Raw genomic sequence first — 25,456 nt, forward strand, 5'->3', positions numbered from 1 at the left:
AAAATGAAACATTTATTCAGCAGGGAAATCTAAAAGTGCATAGGTAACTAATAGGGCCATCATTTAACCATGTGGAACATTGAGAAGCACCTACAGTGGATAACGTGGTATTTCTTGAAAACCTCCTTCCTTTATCTCCAATCACAAACTTGTGGTAACAGAAAAAAGGCATTTGTACTCACGCATCATCAACAAAGCAAGGGTATGGGATTTGCTGGACGAAGACACCAAGCGGCTGAGACTTTGATGTTTGCAGTCGTATAACTGCGTGGTCGATCATGTCCTGCAGGTAGGCAAAGCCTCCCCAGATGTAGCGCAGGTCGTTAAAGGAATTGTCCCTGGCTCCAGGAGACCATGACCTTATTAAAAAGAAAGTCAGACAATGATGTGTTGCTTGAAAGGGCAAGTAAACCACAAACTGAGCAGCAAGGCATCTATCTTGACTATTTTGAAAGTCCTTAATAAAATAAAATAAACAGCTTATTCTGAAAAGAGAAAAAAAAAAATTGGTGTCGTGGAACATAAACCCTCCTCCTCTGGATTAAATCTTGATCTTATTTATTAAAGAAAAAGTTTACCTTTGCATAAATACTTGGAGCTTTACTAGATAGAACTGGCTACCATCAGTTCTGATTAACAAAAGGTAAGTGAGAAAACTATAGAAAGTTTCCGTATTCATAAGAATAAATCCCCCCCATCAACTTCATTTAAAATGCAGTTAATATGAACAAAACACCTATTCTGTTTTAATGTTTTGGGGCCATGAACAATAAACATAAAAAATGAGGTAGTTCAGATGGGAGAGATGTAACTTCTTCCCAAAATCACAAGCAGCATTTTGATGCTACGTTCCTTGGGTGTTTGGTTTGGGGCTTTTTAAGGGTTTTGATTTTTTTCCTGTAAGCTATTCATGTTTCGTAGGTCTTGATATATTCTGCAATTTCTCTGTTCTTGTTGTGTAATTTCTTTATGTATCTTTCTTTATTCTGTTTCCTGTACTTTTGTATTTAGCTTTTACCGTCAGGCTTTTTACCTTTTATTCTTTGAGCCTCATTCCAGCTCCTTTAGTCTCCTTTGGTTTCCTTCAATTTTCCTTTCCACAGCTGTACCATATTTTTTCTGGTTAGTTCTTCTGGTTCTTTGTTTCTAACCTCAATATTTAATATTGTTATTGTCTTTCTGTTTCACGCCTATGTATAGCTGCCGTCATGTTTCACTCTCTGTAACTAGGCCCTCCCAAACAATTTGCTACACAGAAATCAGAATGTGTTACTTCACGGTCAGAAATATCACTAGAATATATTCTACATTTAAAACTGCAGTGGACAGTTTAGGATTTATCAAGTTACACCTCAGCATCAAACTTGTCTTTTGTGTGTAGGACGTAGCCATTACATCCCTACTTTTCATCGTTTATACTATACAAACTATTTGTAAGCATCCCGGAACTCATAAGACTAGGTAAATTGAAAGCAACATACACCTATTTTTATGACGAAGCTAATGTTAAGTCCTGTGACAAAAGTTAGAAGCAATAGAAGATAAAGAAAGAAGTCGTAAGAGGAGCCCATACCTTGATTTCACCTTGTTGGTGCGCTCCACCTCCTCAATGTCCATCCGGATTTTGTACTTCACATAAGGAGGGATGTGACTTGAGTTTGGATGGAGGTTCGCAAAGACAACTCCAGCCCAGAATGTGTCATTTTTCAGATGCTCCAAGGCTTTGTTCACCAGATGGGTTTCTGTCGCAGCTGCTTCAAACTTATTCAGATCAAGACACTGTCAACAAAATCAGAGAAAACCAAAAAGAAAAAAGAAAAATCTTACTTTACTATAACCCCTGTATTTTTCAGAGCATGGTTGTCTTTTTATTCAAACTTCTGGATTTCACACGAGGGAATAAAGCTGAGGCAGGAATAACCTCATTAGAAGAGCAGCAGATGGATTTTTAGGAGGGGGAAAAAAAGCTATTCACACAGCTATTGACTAAACCACACAGAGTGTAGTTCAAATTATCCGGAGCTGCCAGGGGGGTGGGAACATGTTTTGGGCTTCAGTAAAGACGGGCAAATGAGATACGGGCTTGATAACACTCCCCTGTTCTCCAGTCTTGTCCCCTCGTTTCACGAGACGATAATGAGCTAGCCATCCTGGGAGGCAGCCACACCTGACAGATGTCCACACATCTCAGTGCTGCAATAGTTTTATCATTTCTTTCCCCCCAGCAGCCTGCATTCTATATCAAGCAATGGCAGAAAATATTACAGCTACTCCATTTGTTCTGTACATGACAGAGAGGATAACAGGGCATTGAAGAGTTGGATGGGCCAAAAGTTTGGATAACGGCTGAGAAAAATGTAGGGAAGAAAATGTGCTGCTGAATAATTCTAGTACCAGCTTCTGCGTACTACAGAACATCTGGACTTTGACTGGGCCATTCGAACATTCATCTAAGCCTCCCCATGATAAGTGGATGTTTTCTATGGGTAAAATGCTGCTGAAAGAGGAATCTCTGCCATAGTATTAAGTCAGTTTTAGTATCTTACAGATGTTTTTCCAGCACTGTCCCTATTCCAGTGAGTATATTCAGAAGTTGTCTGTCCTTGAATGCATTATTGTAATATTTAATTTAAAAATGATAGTGATTCAAAGTCAATATGATATTCCAACTGTGATTTATACACCACTAAAAGAAAAAAAAAACATCCATGTACATTTTACTTTTAATTTCTCGTCTTACTTTAACTGAGAAAACATAAAAATTTGACTTTTTTAGCGGAAAAGTCTTGGACCAAGTCAGTCTGTGTCAAGTACAAAACGACAGCCTGGTTTTTGGTGCTGGATCAATTATAAAAATATTTAAAGTGGATTAGACACCAATTAGCCACATTTTGATATTGCTAAGACTAAAGACATATCTTATTTTCTATGCTTATTTGATTAAACATTTCCTTGGGAGGGATTATTGTCACCATTAGTCTTTGAATAACAAGTTATACAATGATTCTCAATACCCGACATAGACCAAAGAAGGTGTTTTCAGTGTGTAAAATATTTTTTTATGAAACTGACCCTATCCCCCCCCTAAGTGATAAATATTCCTACATGCCTGAAAATTTACATTTGTTGAATTTACAAGTCCCTCAGAGCCTCTCCAGCCTGTTTACTTTGTTCTTTTGTCATGTTGGAACATAAACACCATTCTTTGTTAACCTCAGTCCAGACAGCCAAGATGCTCCTCGAGGGCACAACCTCGATGTTTATGAATTTTATTTACTTTTTTTTCAATGACCACTTGGTTAGCAGCCAAATTTCAGCAAAATTATGTCATCAATCTGACTCCAGCTTGATAAAACAAAGCAAAAAAAAACAAAAAACCAAAGACCAGACCATCCTGAGAGCTCGGCCTTTCTCTTCAAAACCACACACACACACAGATGTTTAGACATAGTTGCAACATGGTTGCTAATTTAAATGATGAGCTGATCTCCTTGGGATACACAAACACCGGATGAGTTACAGCCAATGTTCTAGTCAAGAGCCTCTGCAAGTGTGAACCATCACTTCTGCTGTTTATCCTTTAAACTTATATACTCGTGGGGGGGAAAAACTCCAGTAGCTCATACAATGGCTTACACACTGAATGTTATTCTATTAAAAAAAAGCATTCATTTGAAGCAGTGTATTAATCTCTGTGAGCATCAGACCAGGGTTATTAGTAGCAACTAATTGAGTTTATTCCCAGGGATGCAAATGATGCAGTAGCAATTATTATTTTATCTGCTCCACCAATAGCTCAATATGATTTTAACAAAATAGAGGGAGGATGGGTGAAGTAATTTCATTCACTGCCTTTAAATGTGCAATTAGGCATGAATTGCACATGCAATTCTACTTTGTATACATTTAACATCGTCCAAGTCTTTTATTTTGAAGGACTTTCTTGCAGTTATTCTGTGGGAAGAAATGGAGGTGAGAGGAGTGGATATTTGAGAAACAAGATAAAAACATAACTACCGGCTTATGAGGCAACTCTTTAGCAGCGCTCAGGATGTTTTTGAATTCTTCCATTATTTTTTTGATGATGTGATTTGATCTTTGATAATCACCACCTACTGTCAAAATGTGGCCATGCTTAGTTAAAAATCCTCCATCAAATATAAATTTTAAACAGTAAAATTACATTTGTAACACATTGTGAACTAGTATAGCGGCAGTCTTAATCGAGAATTCTGAAAAAGTGTGCTATGCATTATATTCAGCCTCTTTTACTCTGATACCCCAAAATTAAATTAGGTGTCTGTGCCTTCAGAAATCACATAGTAAGTAGAGTCAAACCAAGTTTAATTTAATCCCAAAATGCAGCTGTTCTGTGAAGGCCTCGTAGCATCAATAAGACCAAGAAACACAACACATGGGTTAGAGATAAACTTTTAGAGAAGTTTAAAGCAGAGTTATGCTGGGGTTTGAATCTTTAGTTGTAATTTCACAAAAAAAAATGGTACTTATTTTAGATCTCAGCAAAGTACTTTAATCTTCTCTTGTACCTGCATTTAAGCACTGCCTATTTTTTTTAGCATTCCACTTTTCTCTAAAGAACCATTAAGCAAAATTACTTTCCATAATGTTTCTCTTTTTTTCTTCGTACTTTGACTAAATATGGCGTATTATGAAGGATAATTTTACATCAACTTATTGTCTTGTTTATAAAAGAAATTGTAATTCCGATAACTTTGAAAACAAAGTCAACTAAGAAAACGGATTGACATATCATGTACGGTATACCACAGGGACTTACACTACCATGTTATCTGCTGTTGAATTATTATGAGTGTGTTTTTATATTAGCTGCACAGAAAAAAAATCTACTGCTATAGGATGTCAATATATCACTGTCAACCATATTATGTGTGTATTTTTACACACAGTGTCCTGTTTAATGGCCTTTCACATTTACTTCGGTCTAGTCTGAGACAGTGCTTTCATTATATGATTATCATAGATGTGTTATGGTGAGAGATCTTGACAGTTTGTTTAGTCAGAGGTATTAGAGTTTAATGAGCAAACGCACTAATCCTCTTCAGGTTGTTCTCCACAAAAAGAGGAAAAAGACAAAAGCAGAGAGATGGAGGGATATTTCAAGAAGCTGCAGCCTTGATTTTGGTGTGAACAATAGCAGTGAATAGATCCTGCAACAAAAGAGCTGGAAAACAATAAAGTGCTGTGCTAAACAGGGACATGTTAGATTTAACGCACCCAGCTAACAAACTGTGGCACCTCTGATGTTCTGGCAGATGACAGATGAGACAGTTGTGAACAAAAAGAGTCAGAGATAAATTAAAGTAAACTGACAATTATTTTAGAGATACGTGACTGATCCTAAAGACTCCATCTTCTCTCAAGACTGAGCAAAAGACAAATCATGTTGATAAGGAAGCTCATGCTGCAGCCTCAAATAATTTTAGCACAAAGATTTTTGACTTTACAGAGGGTAAAAAGTGCCACGTTACTGCTTGAAGCTGTCAGTAAGCAGCAACATTGTGATTAAAAATTTCTTCAAACGTGTCATTAATTTAAAAAATTTATTTTATCTGGTGATCCAAAGGATACCTAAAAACTATTACTGTGGCCGCTGTTTAACTGGGTTTTGACATCTGCATCCCTTAAAGATTTATTTCTAATTATTTAGCAAACACTTCTTCATAATGCATCAAAAACAAACAAAGACGACTGCAGTGTGCTTACTGACTCCATGCCTATTTATTTTTTTAAACTTTATCTATTGGTGCCTGCGATGCAGACTACAAAATCACATTTATTGCAGCTGTTGTACTATTGTGCATCTGTCTTGCATTTCTGTGGCACGTGGACACACAGGAATAAAAAATATTGAATACTTTTTAGCAGTGAGCTTCTACTTTAGTTAGACAATCTAGTAAATTATGTTAGATCGCTATAATTCCAACCAGCCATGGAAACTAATTAAAGTGACTAATGCACCAACATTAAAAATGGAAAACTTCATATTGCGATAATCTGGTTTTTACTGTTCATGAGGATGCCTTGAAAAACCCTAAATCTCTTGTGTCTTGTAATTATGACTCCGCTATGGCAAAAAGAACAGTGACAATGACAGTATCATCACCCAGCATATCCCAAAAGACTGCTCAGGAAAGGGTTTAAAACACTAATGAACCCATAGGCACTGATCCGAACTAAACCTCTCCAGATCCCAATCCGATCAAGCCTGCACAGAAATACACACAAGGCTGACGAAAACAGGCTCAATCCTGCAAACTGAGAGGAGCCCGACTTTCAGCCACCAATATCCAGATGCCAAAGAGCACAGAACTCCCTCTGAGTCATTGTGTCCGAGCCCAAACAGGCCAGCGCTTTCTTGATTGCCCCGCAGGGGAAAAAAGCAAAATGACATAAGTAGTTGTAATGTTGTGAGTACAGGAATATATTCAGTGGGGAGTTTTATTGTATTTATATTACCAAACTAACCTATTGTGTAATCACTTCAAGGACACATAGGTCGTTTTCCAGCATCAAATCCAACCAAGAAAAATCTCAGGAATAATATCAAGCAGAAATCAAATAAATGACTTAAAAGGAAAGACTTGACTAGAGCAAAGATGGAAGAGAAGTAAAATGCTCAGCAAATTTAATGATAAGAATTGAGTTTCAAAACCTAGATGACAGAGAAATCTCAAAAATGTAAGGTGCTTTGCACTAAAAAAAAAGAAAAAAATAGCTATATTACGTACATTCAGGAAATTGGAGAGGAACTTCAGGATTTCAGTGGTGGAGTTGTAAACATCCCGCCAGTCGTAGGGTGGCATGCCGCGTGGACGGTCTTCTGGAGCGCCATTGTACAGGAAGTTCTCCAGCTGCTCGGCTGTCCATCCTGACCCAACGAGGCGCTGGTTGAGGGCAGCTGCAAATATGGGATTTGCCACCAGAGCCTGATTTTGACACCAAGAAGATGTATGTGATTAGGCTACAGCTGTCAGTTGTTATAGGCACAAAAATGGCAGTGAGAAGAAAAATGAGTGTTAAAGGGTGACTAACGGGGTCAGATACTGTGGGGGAATATTCTAATGAAGGGTAAGGCAGGTCAGATTTAAGTAGGCCTGGAATTAACTTTTAGTGGATTCAAAAGACAACTTTTCAAGCTCAAAAATCTTGTGAGATTATGCTCTTTCAATAAAAATGATAAACTCATTGACTTATACACGTTCATATGTCAACAGATCTGGATCCAATAGATCTGTGCACGCTGTTTGCGCAAAAACGTAGACAACGTTTACGTTTGTGTACGCAAAAACGCAGAAAAATATAAAACATTTTCAGAGTAAAAATAAATCCTAAACAAATCTTGTTGTGTATCGAGAACCCATAAACAATTATTTAATTCACAGATAAGGGGAAAACATGTGCATCGTTTCTTCTAAACTTGACATAAAAGGATGGAACTGCTTCAGTGATGCAACAAATTAGCAAAGCTGATATGCGGCTCAGAGTGGGAACAAGTGCAGCAGTAATATAGACATTTAAATGTCCCTCATACAAAATTTCTTTAATAATGCATTCATTCTACTCCCACCTTTTTAGTTTAAAAGTAATGCCCTTCACTTAGTAGCCATAACCATTTTCCTCCTCCTCTCCAAGTGTTATTTAGATTTCATATAAAATGAAGGGGCTATTGCTGCCAGACAATTATTAAAACCATTAAAATTAGGCCTCTGCTAGAGTAACTGAAAGAAACTGACCACCCAATTAATTACAAGCCATTGTATTTTGCTGTAGTTTGGAAATCCGTTACAGCTAACTGTTATGTTTCAAAGTCAATTGGCACGGGGTTTTGGTGTAGAAACTGAGCTGAACGTCAACTGAGTACCGGTCATCTGTTGCGCTAAATCCTGACGTGACATTCAAGCGTCTTCTGCCAACTGTGCTCGGTGGCATTTCAGCATCAACACTTCTCATGACGTTATGCCAAACCTAAGAACAGAGTGTCACATTAAATAATGTTTCTGCTATGTGACCTTTAGGAACAAAAGGCAAATATATCTTAGCTGTTTTTGTGGCTGATACATTAAAAACACGCAACATCCAAATAAATGTTCATCTTTACAGATAGGAAATTATGATTAAAATTGTTTGTCGTCATGATCTGACATCCGAGTTTAGCATTTAATGCATAAAATTGTATTATTTTTACCAAGTTCTTAAATTATTTAAATCCAATCAAAGTGAAACAAACAAAATTAATTCCCAAATTGAGGAATACCAAGTGGGGTTCTTGTTTCTAGGAAATAAAACGATGCATCTGAATAAATATTGCTCTTCTTGACCAAAGCCCTCTTTAAATTACAAGTGATACCAAAGTAGACTTTTGCAGTGCACAAAAACCTAATGTACCACAGCACCTAAACCAACAGTGAAGCTCAGTGGTAGAGGAGTAATGATATGACCTCTATATGAATAAAACTGTAATAGGACCTGAAAGGTACTGTGACGAAACAAACGTTCACAAAACTTAAGGAACTGAAGAAATTCAAAGAAAGATTGAAAGAATTTTACCATTCAAAGGAAGAATGATATTTAAGTCTGATAGTCGAAGAAAGCACAACGACTCCAAGTTATTGCTGCTAAAGTGGGTTACAACCCTTCGAGTCATGGACTGAACTCCATTTTTTCTTTATCTTTGCTAAATAAGTGCTGTTTGTATGTTACAATTGAGCGGTTTTACAATCTGGTTACATAAGATCACTTTAATTTGTAGTAAAGCACAGCTTCTAGCATCAAAAGAGTTTGTACCTTTACTTTCTTTATCTCATGGGTTAATGTCATGTAGAACCATGAGCCAGTCAAACGGAGCGTAGCTGTTAAAGCGTCTGTTCAGCTGAAGTTTGTGTTTGAATGGGTTGTCCACCGCTTAATGTTCTGTGGCATTTGAACCAAAATTGTTGCAGAAGCACAGTTTAACCTCGCCGGTCAAGTGTTAAATGAACTTATTTGTCATGAGACTGTCTTCCAGTGACAAAGTCAAATGTGTGTGCTTTTCTTCCTAAAAGAACTGGAAACCTTTGATCCGCATGGTGGCTGTACAATTTTCCAAGAAGGTCAAAAGGTCTCCAAAAGGATGCACCAGAGTGGATGTTTGCAGACACTGGTCCTGGCCACTCCATCGCACCACTGGCTACCTTCGAGTCACATGCTTTGTGACATATATTTGAATAGATTACCGTGATTAAAATATATGTCTCGTTATGTTTATTTTGTCATTTCTGATGAGATATGAAATACTTCATCCCTAATCTAGACGCATGGATTGTCCAGCGTACTGGAGTAAAACAGCAGCATATAACCTTGAGGGACCTCTAGAGATGACGAACCTTTGAAAGCCACAAGTTTCATAGTGAGCGGTGGGCATAAAGCCGGGCTGGGAGAAAATGAAGACAAAGGAGGATTGCAGGTCCATTTGTGTAAAGGTTAGGGCTAGGGTAATGAATACCCTTGCTATATGGAGCTCCCGATGTCTGCCTCCCTCCAGCTGCCTATAAGCTCATTTGGAGTGACACCGGAGTAATGTCAGTGTCAAGGAAATACAGTGAGAGGCAAACAAAGAGCAAGCGAGGAAGAGGAAGGAGAAGTGGTGGCGAAGAGTCTTGCAACCTTTATTTCTGCTGGATAATCCCCTCCACCAGGATGAGAATTATCCTGCACTTATCCATAATTACTTTTCTCCCTTGGTTTTCGTATCCAACAGAAGGTGTTGCAAATTGATACACACAGCATGTATATGTTCACCTGCAGCTTCATTCTCCCACTTCTTATTTTAGGTTGTTTGTTTTTTTTTACAAAAACATATGCCAACCCTTGTAACAACTGCATAATTTTAGTGGTTTTTCCTTTGCTACTTTAATGAAAAAGAAAATGTTTTGATGTTGCAGTGTCAACATAAATGTTGCCTTTAATGAGAATAATTTTCACAATTCAGCCAATCTATGAGCACTATACATTTTCCTTGCTGCGGATTGGACGGAACTCAGAGTGGAAAGAAATGGAAGTTGTAGTACTGTAGGATTAGAGGACTAATGTCTCAGAGAGATCTAGAGAAACTCATCCATGCGTTTATCTTCAGTCGCACTGATTATTGCAACGGCGTCTTCACAGGTCTGTCCAGCAAATCAGTCAAACAGCTGCAGCTGATCCAGAATGCTGCTGCTTGCGTTCTCACTAAAACCAGGACATAAAACCAGTTCTAAAGTCCCTACACTGGCTCCCTGTAGCTCAAAGAATAGACTTTAAAATACTCTTAGTTTATGAATCATTTATGAACGGCTTAGCACCACAATGCATTAAAGACCTGCTGTTGTTGTTGTTTCATCCTGCCAGACTCCTCAGGTGTCTGGCACCTGAGGAGTCTGGACGCATGGAGTCTCCTCCTCCAAACGAGAAGAAACAGCATTCAGCTTCTATGCACCACAAATCTGGAACAAACTTCCAGAAAACCGTAAAACATGTGAAACACTGACTTCCTTTAAATCTCGACTAAAAACCCACCTGTTTAGGATTGTATTTGAAAAGTAATCAATTACAAATTTATTGATGGAACTTGACTTAATGTCGTGTTTTGATTGTTGATTCTCAATTGTTTGATTTGATGTAAAGTACTATGAAATGTGCTATACAAATAGAATTTGATTGATTGATTTTTAATACTGCAGATGCAAAACAAAACAATTCCTATTATTTTGTGTTTGCGTGACTAAAATAGGCAGTTATAAGCCTTTTTGAGGGGGTTTAAAGACCTCTGCAGGCAGCTGTGGACCTTAACCCCCACAAATACAGGATCTCACGTATATAAATATCACCCTGGATATAATTTGACCATGTCTACATTCTACAGTCTACAATTAATTCAAACTTGTGCACCCTATTCTTGTTTTTCTTTCTGCAAAAAGAATTATTTAAATGGATCAGTAAAACGCTTGATTACCAAATTTACGCCAATGTTGAGTTTATGTAATCTTCTGATTGACAATGTATGTTAAGTAATTCCTATTTCCTCTCAAAACACAGCCTTTATACTTCTGAAGACCAAAAGAATTTTATCCCGTGGGCTGGAGTGGAGCACAACTGCTGATAAGAACAATTTTCAGAGACAATTTGTTCATTATTTTTGACTGAGCTACAGGAGTAGGGCCTACAGAAGAGAGCGAGTATAGACAGTGCAATGCAGGCTGCTAAAATTGATCCTGCTCATCTTTTGATCCCTGGTTTGTTGTTGTTAGTGTCAGACTCGGCCTCATGCGAGACTCTGGACTGTGAATGTGTGGAGAGAAAGAAATAAAACAAAGCAGGGCACAGGCCTGCATTCCCAAGCACACGAGGCTCAGCAAAAACTAAAGTGCCCTCATATGTGCATCCTTTTTAAAATCCTTGCTGAAGCAAGCAACTGCTTGGTCATTTTCCTCTGTCATTTGACTCGGGACTAAATGCCAAGACAACCCATTGCAGACAAAAGTGGAGAGGTTTTTGCAAAGTGTAAATTGGTCATTTAAAACTGTCTGCTTCAGGCATCCACAGACTGCAATTTGGTGTGGATAGATGTTCAGCTTTAAGGTTTGCAACAGACTAAGACACTTGTAGAACATCTAAAAGTTTACTTCATGCAGCTCCTTTTTAATGAGATTCCAGAAACGGTGCTTAGTTTCATCCTGCCTAATGAACCTGATAGTAGTTGCTCTCGTTACACACAGCGGCTTCTTCAGTCAGCTGTCAGGCACTGTGCTTCCTGGTTTCAGGAAGAATCAGCCTGAATTCTCTCGTCCTTTAAAAGAAGACATCTTGCGATTTGGAATATAAAAAACTACACATTTATAGTTTTAACAATTATGAGCACAACTCAATTTTTTAGCGGTGTAATAGTTCTAAATCTAGTAACAACAACTTATAGGTCAGCATATCTGTTGGTAAATCAATCTAGCAAATTCACAAAGACCTGAACTACTTTAAAATAATAATAGCTGCAATTTCTCTGAAGGAAGTATTAGTTTGTGTGTGCATGGTTGTTTGTCCTGTGTTCTTCTGTGTTTTACTGGACTAGCAATAACTGCTGGAGACAGGCACCCTACAGTGACAAGCAGGTATATATCATAAATAAACAGATGCATAATTCATCAACTTGTGCCTATACAAGAGGCAATACAGAAAACCAAAACTTTTTTTATTGTTTCTTAAACTTTAATCTGTTTCTCTTTCACCTTGAAATTCCGAAAAAATTCTTTCAGATAACCCAAGCGAAATGAAAAAATAAAAAACAAACAAAAAAAACAGAATAGTGGTAATTTGGTGTGGATCTGCTTTGTTGAGCCTCACCCGCAACGTGTTGACTTGAGGGCTATTCTGCAGAAAATCCCAGACACGTGGGCCAAGTTCATTCCAAGAATCTGCCAGCTCCTTTAACATGGCAAGAGAGTTGAAAGTGCTGTTTGCCTGGTACAAAAAACAAACCACACAAAAACGACAAGAAAAAAAACAATGTTTAGCAAAAAAAAAAACTCCAACTCACCCTTCCTTCCTCTCAATGGGAGGCACTAAGACTTATGCTCATGTTAGGCCGACACATACATTAAAGTGCTCTACAATTTCACTCTCAGGAGGAACTCATTACATCGCAACGCTACTAAAACCTCCTTCCACAACCACTTCTTATCCTGCTTCTGACCCTCAAAGCCCCTGGGGGGTGAAAGTAAATTCTTGTTTTTGCTCTATAACACTGACTTGTAATCATTTAGTGTGTGGTGTGAAAAGGGTTGGCTTGAGTAGAGCACCGGGCCTGTGGCTGTGAAGCTGGCAGGTTTTGCATGCCCTCATTATACAATCGCTATGGAAAATTCACCCTTCACATTGAGTTTGTTTCGCTTGAAATTATGCTGATCTCTTGGAGAAAAATCATGTCATGAAATGATAAAACATTCATTAAAAAGGCCTCTAGTCTACATATTTGATATTTTTTTCTTCAGTCCCATTTGTAAAGTGTGACATCCAGGCTTTATACAAACTGAAAGCATCCTCTAGTTAGAATTAATTATGCACCAAACAATATATTTGAATGTATATACTCCAAATAAAACAGATTTCCAGCTGTATAAAATGCAGCCTGCATCTGCAGGAGGGATAAAACCAACAACATAACATGTTTTTTCTCTCTCTCTTTTTTTGTTCTGAACCTACTTCCTTCACAAGGAGGCGAGCAGCAGGTGTATCAGGTGCATAGAGGACCTTCCCTTGCAATAATGGCTTGAAGGTGCTCCAAATGTAGCGCAGACCAGGTGTGCCCTCCAGGGTGTCGACAAGAATCTGACAAAAGGCATCTGCGGAAGACAGGAGGTGAGCAGAGAAGTTTGGAAAAGTCAAATCAAAGGCCAGCAGAACACTGACAAACAGGAGCTCAACATGTAGTAGCTGTCTAGCATTTGTGAGCATTTAATTCTCTTCTTTTAATTTACGAACATAAATTGTGTATTTTTATTTTCATACACATTGCTTATGAAGAAAAAAAATTTCATCCAGCATGAATGTTTTCCAGATTTTGAATTTTCTTCCTTATCACAAATAGTATCCCCCCAAAAAAAGCTTCTTTAATGCCAAGAGAAGTCTGATTTTAACAAACCGACAACTACTAATTAGAACTATCTAGTGTTAAGAGTTGGCATAAACCCAAGGCTTATTTAAATAAAATGTTGAATAAAATTTTAATATTAAAGACTCAGGGTAAATACAAAAAGCAGGTTAAAATTAAAACAGCTGTCCAAACTAGCCCAGCTATGTCAAAAGGTAAATGACCCCTTCATAAATTAGGAATTTTTAGGCCAACTGGGAGAGAGAGAGAACATTTTTCTGATGTTCCTAAGATGATAAAAGACATTGCTTGTCCTTTTGCACAAGTATCCTTCAAATTTGTGAAGTTTGTAGAGCTCTATTTAGTATTACATGAAGGACATTCAACCATAATGTTTGTTCAAGCAAAATCACATAAATTATCCCTTCATTAGCGCAAAACTTCATTTCTAACTTTCATCAAAGTTAGATATCAAATATATAATATGATTATTCTATATTTGTTTGATGACCTAAACAAATATACAATAGTGTTGTGTTGTCTCGCCATTCTGTTGCTGATGAAATATGATCTGGAGATAAGGAGAAAAAAGTAGTTGCATCTCGAGTGCCATGGGCAAATATTGGTGCAATGACAGTTACATTTATGAGAACACCAACAAACCCAATCTTGCGTTTAACATGCAGCAGCAGTTAACTTTAAAAAGTGTGAGGAAGAGAAAACATCAAATTGCTTTAAAGAGCAAGACAAGAAAGAAAGATTTTCAACATGGAAAAAATATTGATCCAATCAGAGCACTTCAGCACAGATGTCTTTATATAAACTGTATTCTTGATTAAGGACTTGTTCATTTTCCAATCAGTTGCAGCAATGGTTCCTAAATTGTGGGACGTGGGAAGCAGTACGGATGAATGAAAAAAAAAAAAAACTGTTACACAAAAGTGTTTCACTGTAAAGATGGTTTGTAGTTTGTTTTGTTGCAACCTGAAGTGTGAAATGGACTTCAATGGAGTTTGAAAACAAAATATGTGTATAGGTTTATGTCTGGTTGAACGATGTGTGTGCCCAGTTGATTTTTTTTTTTTACTTTTTTGGGGGGGGGATTTTATCGTAATCCATAGGGGGGCCCAGAAAATCTTTGGGAACCACTGAGTTACAGTCACTGGCTTGGTAGATGTAGTTTATTTCTTTGCTAAACTTTTACAGGTACTTTGAAACAAAAGAAACGATGAAAGCATTTTATAATGCAAAACTCAAAATGATGTTTTGACCACTTCATTTTGAAGTGGTTTTGAGCACTTGGCCTTTTACCACATATTGCTGGAAGAATAATACAACTGCTAGTTTAAAGATCAGAATCAAGTGAGTTTTAGATGGTTGGGAAAACTTGGTTCAAAGTTTCCATCCAATTAACTTTTTTCCTTTTAACATTTTCCCCCACCAAAGTTATTTTGGTAGTTTTATAAAGGTGGGAAAACGGTTAATATTTGCACAGCACAATACCATTCACGCTTGACCAAACTCAATATTTATGCATAAGGTCACTTGATTGATTCTAGTTTATATTTCTACAACGCTATCTTACTTAATTACTCAGGAGGTAATGAGAAAACGATGAAAAAAATGAACATTAATGACAAACATCTCAAATATCGAAATAAACCAACAATTCAATGGAAGCACGTTTGCTTCTGATTCAATACTGGTAGAACGGCCTTAGCATTTAGTTTTGTTTTTGGAGAGTAAGTGGTTGTTTACCATACTTGGAGGATTCAATGTGATCTTATTAGTAAAATGTTCAATGGAAATTTCCATTGTGAATAAAATCGCTCAATTAAATGGATACTGATTCAGTTATAACTACAACAGCTTTGGAAAAGGAAAGTTGCAGAAAGGATATGTTTGTCATGTTTTTTCACTGAAAAACACTGACAAGCTGAAGTAAACACAAGTCAAGAGTCCACACCTGACTACACACTGAAAAAACAAGAAAAGAAAAAAAAATGAGAAGAATCAATAAGCACAGAAGCAGCAAGATCATTATTAATTTAACTTTTCTGCCAACCTGAATATTGCTACGTTGTGAGAGTGTTGTGAGTTACATGAGGTCTGTGCTGTGAGCAAAAGCACCTGGAAAACATCGAAGGCTTGTTCTTTAACTTTCATTTTGCTTGTTTTGAATCTGAATGAGTTGTTGAAGTGCGGTACGTTATCCAGCAACTGATCAATGTGGTGCATCATCTGCCATTCTATAGGGCCGTCTGGCTCGGTCCGTTCTTCCGACTCGTCAGTGCATCATTGCTTTTTCCTGGCGCATCTTTTTTTTTTTTTTTTTTTCCACCGTCAAGACTTAGGGGCCTCAAAGCTCTCCTCTCATTTCACCAGGGCAGCCATGTCTCCCATCAGAGGCAGTTTAGAGGCCATTTTCAGTGCAATTAAATGTTAGCCCTTCTGCCTGCTGGTCATCTTTCTCTGGTGCTCCAGGGAGGTCGGTGCACACATTGCTAATGGCCTCCCTTTAGGTTGGGTCCGGCCACCTGCTTTCTTCGCAAGCTGCAGTGATGGCACTTTCTGCCATCCTAACACTTGAGAAATGAACAGTGTGCATTACGTTCAGCTCAGCAACCGTCTGTTCAAAACACGGTTTGGTCTGATTGCAAAACTAACTCCACTTTAGAAAACATTCTACATAAGCTTATGGTGTTTCACAAAATAATAATAATAAAAATAAACAATACAGATACAATAGGCCTTCGCAGCGCTTTGCTGCTCGGGCCTAAAAATTTTGCAATCCTGACATGTCTCACCAGCCGCCTGGAATATTGAGACATGTCAGGATTTAACTGAATGCAGCTGCAGTAAGAAACTTTTCACCAAAGGTGACAAGATAAAGACAATAAACTTCTGATTTCACTACTTCCATAGGCATAGATTGTCCTGTCAATGTTTCTGAAAACAATTCCAGGATTCATACTGATGGAAGTAAAAGAAAAAGCAAGCTTCTCAGAGATTAGGGCCAGATGAAAACATTTAGTCAGGCAAGAATATTTTAGTCGTCTGTTTTTTCCTATCACACATACTCAGTCTATTAAGACAAACAATAAGTCTATCCAAAAAACCTATTTGTGAAAGTAGAATTGTTGACTCAGTTTCACTCCAGGTCTTTTACTGGCAGACCTTATGGTGTAGAACCATTGAATCATTTAAACAGCTGCTTAATACTGGAGAGTAAACACAGAGATATTCAAAATATTGCAGTTGAAGGTTTGTTTCTGTTTTGCAATATTTAAACTCTTGATTCTATGTTATTTTTGGAGTAGCGTGACAGAATATTGTTTTGAAATGGTAACCTTTGTAAATAATTCAGCGGTAGTTGACTGGGTTAAGATAATATACAGTAAGACTCTACTTCTACCAACTACTTTTGATGGAAGAATGAAATATAATATGCAAAGGTGATGCTATTTGTTGATATTAATGAATTTGATCGTGACCATTGAAATAAATCTAACCCTTAAAAAGAACCTCTCAAAATAAACTTGGACAAAAGATCTTAAAAAGCAACACTTCATGTCCTGATCTAAAGAATCTCAAGCACTGATGAGAAACAAAATCAATAACAGCTATGAGCTAATAAAGGGTTGCAAAGATATTTTTGGAGAAAACATGGGGCAATGGTGAACCTTCCCAGGTGTGGGTGACCTACCAAAACTGCTCCATTACTTATCTAGAACATCTATGACGCAGGGTCCTTTATTCTGCATCTATGCCCCGTGTTCATAACTCAGTAATAAAAAAATGACTGGACAGAAAGAGCATCCATTTGAACATTTCAAATGCTAATCCGCTTCACATCAGAGAAAATGAGTCAGAGGAATAATAGACATGTAACTTTCTGGAAGGTCTGCATCACATCTGGTGTAAGAATAACAGCCATCCAAGTCTACAGTGGATGGCAAGTTAATAGAAAAAAAAAAATATCAGTATCCGAAATATGAAACAAATATAGCCGAATTGAAATTATCCAGCATTTTCCACTAACTCAATTTCCCATTTATCATTTCAGAATATGAAAAAGACAAATCTTGGTCTATAATGTTGACCTTCGAAGAATCTCGCCACTTAAGTTCAAAATTCACTTTGGTTTCCATTTTTAATGAGCAATTAAAATAGAAATTTCTCCAAGCATGTTTATTTTGATTTGAATGTCAAGCATTTTAATAATGGAATTCAAGTTGACAGAACAAATGCATTACTTCTTCTCTTTATTTACTTATTGTCTCAACCCACAAAGCTGCAGGGCTTGTTTTTTTCTTTTGAGTAAAATCTGCACTTGTTTTGCTTAATAGACTGCTGTGTAGCTAAACTTGGCCAGCTGCTCTGTTTTTGACGGGACAGAAACAGATGCCCTTTATGTTTCACAAAACAAATGTGAAATTTGGGCATTTAAGAGAATTTAAAATTTAGCTTTAAGGCAGTGATTTTATAGTCTGGAGTATTAAAAAAAAGCAGTGTGTTTACAAATTCCAACATTAAACAGAATATCTAAGGAAGTATGTGCTTTTAAAATGTTAGCCATTTATGTATTTAACCCTATTTTTTTCCACATCAGGGTAAATGTGTGTATTTATAACAACAAAAAAATATTGATGGGGCGTGCTGTGATGGCGCAGGGGGTTAGCACGCCCCACGTTTGGAGGCCTTGTCCTCGACGCGGACGTCGTGGGTTCGACTCCCGGTCTCGATGACCTTTGCCACATGTCTTCCACCCTCTTTCCTGTGTGCCTACTGTCGCAAAAGTACGAGCCACTAGCACCACAAAAACTCTTCGGAGAAAAAAAAAAATGATGAAGAGAAGGAAAATTATGATGACAGCTGATGAACTTTTTTCCTCACCACTTCCATTAGAAAATGAATAGAATGAATCATCCGAATCTTTCTAAATCTGTGCATTTGAAAAGATATTTTGTAATCTCTGTCCTCATATATCACTATTACACATCATTAGGGTTGAACCGATTGCAGTTTTCTGGCCGATCGCCGATCTTTTAAAATGCCTAACCTGCCAATACCGATTTTGGAAATAATCATGTTATTAGTATCGGTATGTATATTTCTCTGATTTAAGCAGCCCAATGTGATTTTATTTTTCACTACACTTCATTTTTCTTGATTGTAATTCTGATCCTGTTTAGGCCAGTTCACTTGTAAAATACAACAGCAAAGGCAAAATTAGGCCTCGGTTGGGTCTGCCCCTCTATTTTGTAACAAACTGCTTCTTCACATCATGTCCTTCCCAACATTAGACATTTAAAAACCCCATTTGAATACTCACGGTTATTCTTGGATTTGTCATTGGAGAGTGCTTTAATAAATTTGCGAGTAATTGACAAATGGACTAAATAAAAAGACATGCACAGTTTTGTTCCTGACTTCATAAATGTATTCTGATCATCAAAGTGAGAGGCAGTGTTTCTCAACAGTACAGTGAGAATAAAGGTGACAGTGACAAATGCTTTGCTGCTTAATATGAATCACCTTTGTGTCTTGGGAAAGATAAATCATTTTTGTATATTTTCTGTGCTGAAGGGAACATCAGATTACAGAGGTGACATATTCTCCAAGTCTCTGTGGGGGTTTTTTTGACAACAGAAGCTTAGTTTATTACCGAACAGACTGAAACAAGACAAAACAACAAGCTGTTCTATGGACTAGCCTTAGCCACAGTAAAATAATTGCTTGGAGCCTTAAGCCAGCCCCTCAACTTACCTGGCAAATTTAATCAATTTGAGTTGTACCCTAGAGAGGGGTTCAATTCAGACCCTCTGTGAAACAGTGCTGTCAAACTCATTCACACACACATTTATATTTCTAACTATATTTGTCTTTCTAACCATATGTAATGGCTGCCATTTGCTTTTTGTATTTGGACCTTTGAACACGAAGTTTAACAACCTCTGATCTGCACCGACAAAACTGTGATCCACTAAATTAAGTTTGAATTTTGTTGGAGTAGGTAATTTTTAAAGTAAATTGTTCAACAAAAATGTCAAAAGTAACAAAAGATACTATTACAAAAAAAACTAAATGTGCAGCATAGTATTTTAAAAGGAAGTAAAAAAAAAAAAACCTTGGCGTGACGATTAGCTAAGCCGTGATGCAACAGACATTTTACATAAACAACGGCTGCCCGTTGGACTCCTTGGTGGACTCCAGCTGTCACATGAAAACATTTTATGGTGTAATAGTTTACAAAGTTGTGATTTGTCATTCATTTCATTTAAAAGTCGGAGGAATATATGTGTCTGTGTCGTTCTTGTTTACAGGTTCCAAGCCTCTGCGTGTATTTATGGTCAACCGAGTCTGTCTGCAAGCAGTCTACCAGCATAATGCACTGAGATATTGAGAAAATTACTATGAAACACACGAAAGACTGCATAAACAGCAAATATATTTTCTTGTTTGATAGCTGACCTAAAAACAACATTGTATAATCATTAAAATTGTGCTTATACAATGCTTTGAAAAAGTGTCTGCTCGCTTCAGTAATCCATCTTGTTTTTCCTATTTGGTTATACTTGACAGATTGAAATCAAGCCAATTCAAATATCAGACAATGATAACTGGGGAAAATAGCAAATGCTATTTTCAGATTATTTCAATTGCTTAAAGACAGAATATATGCAGACTTAGACAAATGCAAAAAAAAAAAGAAAAAGGAAAACATTTTTTTAAGGTGTGGTAGTTTCTAGAGAGTGCTAAAGCTACTTTATAAGGCTAATTTATAAATGGAGAAAACATGGAACATAAAAAGGTAATAATAAAAAAAACACCTTGATGATCCCTAAAACCTTTGGAAAAATATTGAGTGAACTGACAGGTGAAAAATAACATTTTCAGAAGGACTGCATCTTGTTAAATCTGTTGTAAAGTTAGCACAGAATCATATAAACATTCAAACATGCTGGGGGGAGCCCAAGGCTGCTTTCCTCCTAAAAGTCGTGGATGACTTTCCATAATTAATGAAATCCATTAATTCTCCTCCAAAAAATCCAAATATATGCAAACAAAATGAAAGTTTTGGAATAACCTACTGAAGTCTGGAAACCAAATGGGATGTGGTTATTTAATGAAAATCCTCAAATGTGGACAAAAAACAAACATTGCTCATCCAGAATGTGAAACAAATTTTGTTTTTCACATTTTGAAGTAAGCCACCATTGAATAAGTAGCTGAAAAAACAACCAGTATAATATTTCTATGAAATATATTTCCATTTCCCTTACGTAAGCAATACAAAGGTTATTGTCCAAAGTTAACCAATAAAGAGATTTTGCTGATTCATTAGCAAAAACTCAAGATCTGGCCTCTGTTCCCCTGGTCCTCTGAGAGTACTTTTAGACTTACACAAGAGGCATAATTGGCTATTATGCAGACATACTGCATATCCCAGGACCATTTACATAGACCAACACAATGAAATGCTACAGCAGATCTGAAAAAGCCATTAGCATGCTAACTGAGATGTTACTGCTTATTATGTAAGTAGGGTACGCTGTCTTCGCTAATTTACACTGGCATGAGCATGCAGTTTCACTCCGCAGAGTAACTTTATTCCCAAGGAATAGCAGCTTCTTATTAAAATCTAATTTTGTGCAGTTTTCTCCAAAGAGCAAGCATTTAATGAAACAGGACTGTGGGGTCTCTAATGAGCACAGGGCTACAAGATGCTTCACTGCACATCTAAGGCTCAGAGCGTTTATGGTACAAGCTCATTCAGTTATTCTTTAAGCTCCCCACAAACACATCACACCGTAACCTGGAGTTGTGCTTTTATGAATACATTGTTTTTGTTTTGTTTTGTTGGGGGAGGAGGGGGTTCTTAAAAACAATTTTAAAAATTATTTGTAGGACAAGGGCAAGTGCTGATTTTAACCAAAACAAAATACATAAACACAACTGCATACTGAAAATCTCTCATCCTTCTGAGAATTCTGACATGTTTTTCTAAAGCAGTTCACAAATTTTAATCTTTTGACAAACTAGGTTCTAAAAAGTCTTCATAACAGCAAATAAAATGTAAAACTAAAGAAGTCTGTCGGTGAAACTACAAAGACTGGTCAATTTTTACATTTGTTTCTTTGGAATTAAGAAAATAAATAAATAAATAAAAATCAGGATGTTTAGCAACCCAGTCTCAAAATGAGCAGATCATTTTATTTGTATCTGCTTCAACAGAAGCAGATACGTTAAATGCACTTTAATCATTTTTAAATTATTATGCAGGACATGGATGTACCTTATTTGCACTTTACTTCTGTTTGTCATTAACAAATTGCTCCATAAACATGAGAAACAAAAATCCTTGCATGCATATCCAGTACACCCATTTCACCTTGATAAAGTCCTCAACCTTTACAATAATAATTCAGACATCAAACACAAGCTTTACTGCCATAAGAGCACCAGGTTAGATCAAAGGCTGATCCACAACTGTTTATATAATCAACATTTCAGCTTTTACTAATTAAATCAATCAAGCATAAGTACACTTATGTGATTTTGAAGGAAGTGTTCCAGTTTCTTCTAACTTGTGTAAATGAACCAGTTTTCTGTGTTACTACTTGGAATAACTCTCTAATCAGCAGCCTCACACTCCAACTAGGCACACAGCAGTGTGGAGGAAGTCTTAACTTTACAATATTGATGGATTCCTGGACTGCAGTGAATTATCAATATGAGAGACAAATATCTAAAAGATATACGCCTAATGTATAGAAAATCTGAGGGAAGGCTTTGGTGAGCGGCATTTCTGCCCTTACCACTATAAGACTGTGAATAACTAACTTTAATATTTGCTCTAGGATTGATTCATAACCGGGACACAATCTGTCTCACTCCTGAGCGGTATGATGTCTTGACATTCTCGTGACAATTATATTGCGTGTGATTGGTTGGACGGATGTCCTTCAGGCATCTGGATTACATTTCATGTTCTTTGTACGACTGCTGTGTTGGGTTTCACTTAACTAAGCATGAGCAGAATATGCTATAAAACAGGTTTGAATCAGTTTACACTCTGAAGATAATCATCTTTTTGGCATTCATGTATTCATGTTAGCGTCCATCATTCTGGCTAGTTAAAATGTTTCTTCCATTTGATTTAAATTTCTCAGAGAAAAAGACCCAGTTTAGTGTCAGTCCTAACAAACCCTCTGACATCAGTGATCCAAATGTTCGTCAAGCTGAACGAATACCTTTTCTTGCCTCACTTTATTAAAACCTACTTTTATGAAATTGTGTGTTGAAAATGTATACGTTTTTATTACAAAAGTTTTTCAATTGTACAGTTTGAGACCAAGCAAAACCCCCTTCTGGCCAATTTCTGTAAAACAACACTATTCCTGAACATCTGAGGGCAATGTGGTCCATTATGTTAATGAAAGTAACACTTCCATTTAAATAAATATGTCATGGAAAAGTGGTGGCATTGTAAATATCATGAAATTATGAATTATTCAAGGCTGTAAATGTTTAAAGTGCCATAAATCTGCTTTGGAACCGTCATCATTCTAACCAGCCACAAGTTTGACTCTCGAATGAAAACTCACCTTTTTTTTTTCCTAAACTTAAGGCAGCAATGATTGAAAGGTCACACCAAACCACCAGACCCTTTTAAAACGAAAATCAAAACTGTCCAGGGAACCATTTGTAGGTGAACTCTGCCATCTCCACAGAAATCCCGATAACGGTTGGACCCAGCACTATAATTAGCAATTAGCTGAAGAACACGGCTGCCTGGTAGCATTTTAGTTTCTAAATATCACAAAATGCTAATTCAGACTCAAATCTTCATCAAGACTTTTTGTCTTAACGACAAAAAGTCCGTCTGCAGGACGTTTTGAAAGCCATGTGTCCAATTTTAGCATGCTATATATGTGCACCATGTGGTTCTGGTCCATCCAAACATTCACTCCCACTTGGGAGAATCTGATGTGGAATTTCCTTTGCATTAATGAAACATCATTATGTCGGAGACCAAACAGCTTTTAAATGGGATGAAAAGAGCTGATTTGATTGGTTAAGGCAGATGCCGGCCGCAGACTCAATCCGCAATGATGCATCGCTAATCAAGCCCGGTTTTTGAGCTCCAGCGAAGGGGCCAACTGTGTCACAGGTGCCTGTTTCTGGATGTGCTGGTGCCTGCTTGTGGATCTGCTTCTGGATGTAAGTGGCCACATCCTGTGCAACCTGCACAGCTGGCAGCACTGCACAACCATGCCCTGCTAATTCATCTTCTCTTCCCCACCAGCAAACAGGAAATGCATGAGGTTTCCTCCAATCTGTCTGAACTGTGTAATTGCTGAAATATAATTACTTTGAGTGTTTGTCTCTCTAACGGCTCCCCTAACATGACAAATTGTCCATTTCTGGTGTACGGCATGATTAAATTTGGATTTTTTTTCAACAATTTTCAACCAAAATTGCCTCAGATTCTAATACAAAAAAGATAAAAGAGAGGCTTTATGAACACTCAGGAATATTCTGCCACCCATGATAATCCTGTGTAATTCCCAGCAATTTCCTACTTTCAAAATGCAGCACAATGAAAAGCAATGTGGGGCAGTAAAATTACCACAAATCAATCCCTGTGACATCCCGCATTAAGCATCACAGGATTCTGTTTTTCCCCTACTTTTGCTGGATCCTGTTATCAAATTTAGTGCAGACCTACAGCTGGAAAACAGGATCTGTGAGACCGCATGTCGCAAAGAAATTACCGGAACTGTTGCCCATGCTGGAAGTTGACATATTGTTAGCCATCTGTGTAGGTGAAGGAAAACTGGAGGTCATCTTGGTGAAGTTGTAGTTAGGCTGCTTCCCACAGAGCAGCATGTTGACGCTCCCAAACATGTCCTCCCGAAAATCCAGGGACTCTGCTGCCTTAAAGTTCATGGAGTTTCGCAGCCTGACCACCTGGTTGAGAAAAAAAAAGAGAACGAGAAAAACTATTTTTACATAACATTCCTATCATCTAGAGGATATTTAGATTCTTTAAAAGAGTGAGGATAATTAACACTAACATTCATGATCAAAGGCAGTGATTCTGCACTGGTTTTTCTCATTAGTGCCTCTGTGTCCACTGGATTCAGGTCCGCAGCTGAAAGGAGCTGGAGGAATAATTGAAACAGAGAAATTAGCCACAACGCAAATACTGACAATAAAATTATCAGCAACATTACAGAAGTCATGTCACTTGGCAAAACTATACAGTGCCAGGAAGAAGTACATTTTACTTGCATATGCTCACACTTCGTCAATGTCACCACAAAAAACTTTTAATGTGTTTTTGGGGGGATTTTATATAGACCAACACAAAGAGGGATTTTATTGTGGAGAAAAAAGTGCCCCACATTTGCATTCAGTCCAATCCAACTTTTTATTTTCAAAAGTAATCCAATTAGTATGCAGTGTGGACCTGTGTGTAATTTAATCTCTGCAAATGTGCATGTTCTGTGAAGACCTGAGAGGTTTATTAGAGAACCTTAGAGAACAAACATCGTGAAGACTAAAGAGCAGTGTTGTGGAAAAGCTTAAACTAGGGTTAGGTTAGAAGTAACGGATATTTGACTGCGACACATAGATGTTCAAATAAACTCACAGGACGTGTAAGGCAAGTATTTTTCAGAAAAGCAGCTAAGAGTCTTGTAGCAGTTACAGAGGAGCCACAGAGTTCCATAGCACATGAAGGAAAATTTGTAACAAGATGGCTATTATCTGAATGGAGCTGAATACATGGCAATTCTGGGACGAATG

At 37.3% G+C, this 25,456-nt stretch overlaps 1 protein-coding gene across 7 annotated transcripts in view; it reads right to left on the reverse strand.

Annotated features, from left to right (window-relative positions):
* The window catches only part of LOC122820345 (phospholipid-transporting ATPase ABCA1-like), a 192,358-nt gene that overhangs the window by 131,639 nt on the left and 35,263 nt on the right, over positions 1-25,456 (reverse strand). For all 7 annotated transcript variants that reach the window (XM_044097692.1, XM_044097696.1, XM_044097691.1 and 4 more), the window contains 7 exons: positions 24,724-24,810; positions 24,421-24,616; positions 13,252-13,391; positions 12,394-12,510; positions 6,771-6,968; positions 1,574-1,779; positions 183-359 (listed from right to left, as the gene is read on the reverse strand). In XM_044097692.1, the coding sequence (XP_043953627.1) occupies positions 183-359; positions 1,574-1,779; positions 6,771-6,968; positions 12,394-12,510; positions 13,252-13,391; positions 24,421-24,616; positions 24,724-24,810 (1,121 nt within the window). The remainder of the gene's footprint in view (positions 1-182; positions 360-1,573; positions 1,780-6,770; positions 6,969-12,393; positions 12,511-13,251; positions 13,392-24,420; positions 24,617-24,723; positions 24,811-25,456) is intronic.

Source organism: Gambusia affinis, linkage group LG18, assembly GCF_019740435.1.
Source record: "Gambusia affinis linkage group LG18, SWU_Gaff_1.0, whole genome shotgun sequence".
Classification (NCBI taxonomy): Eukaryota; Metazoa; Chordata; class Actinopteri; order Cyprinodontiformes; family Poeciliidae; genus Gambusia; species Gambusia affinis.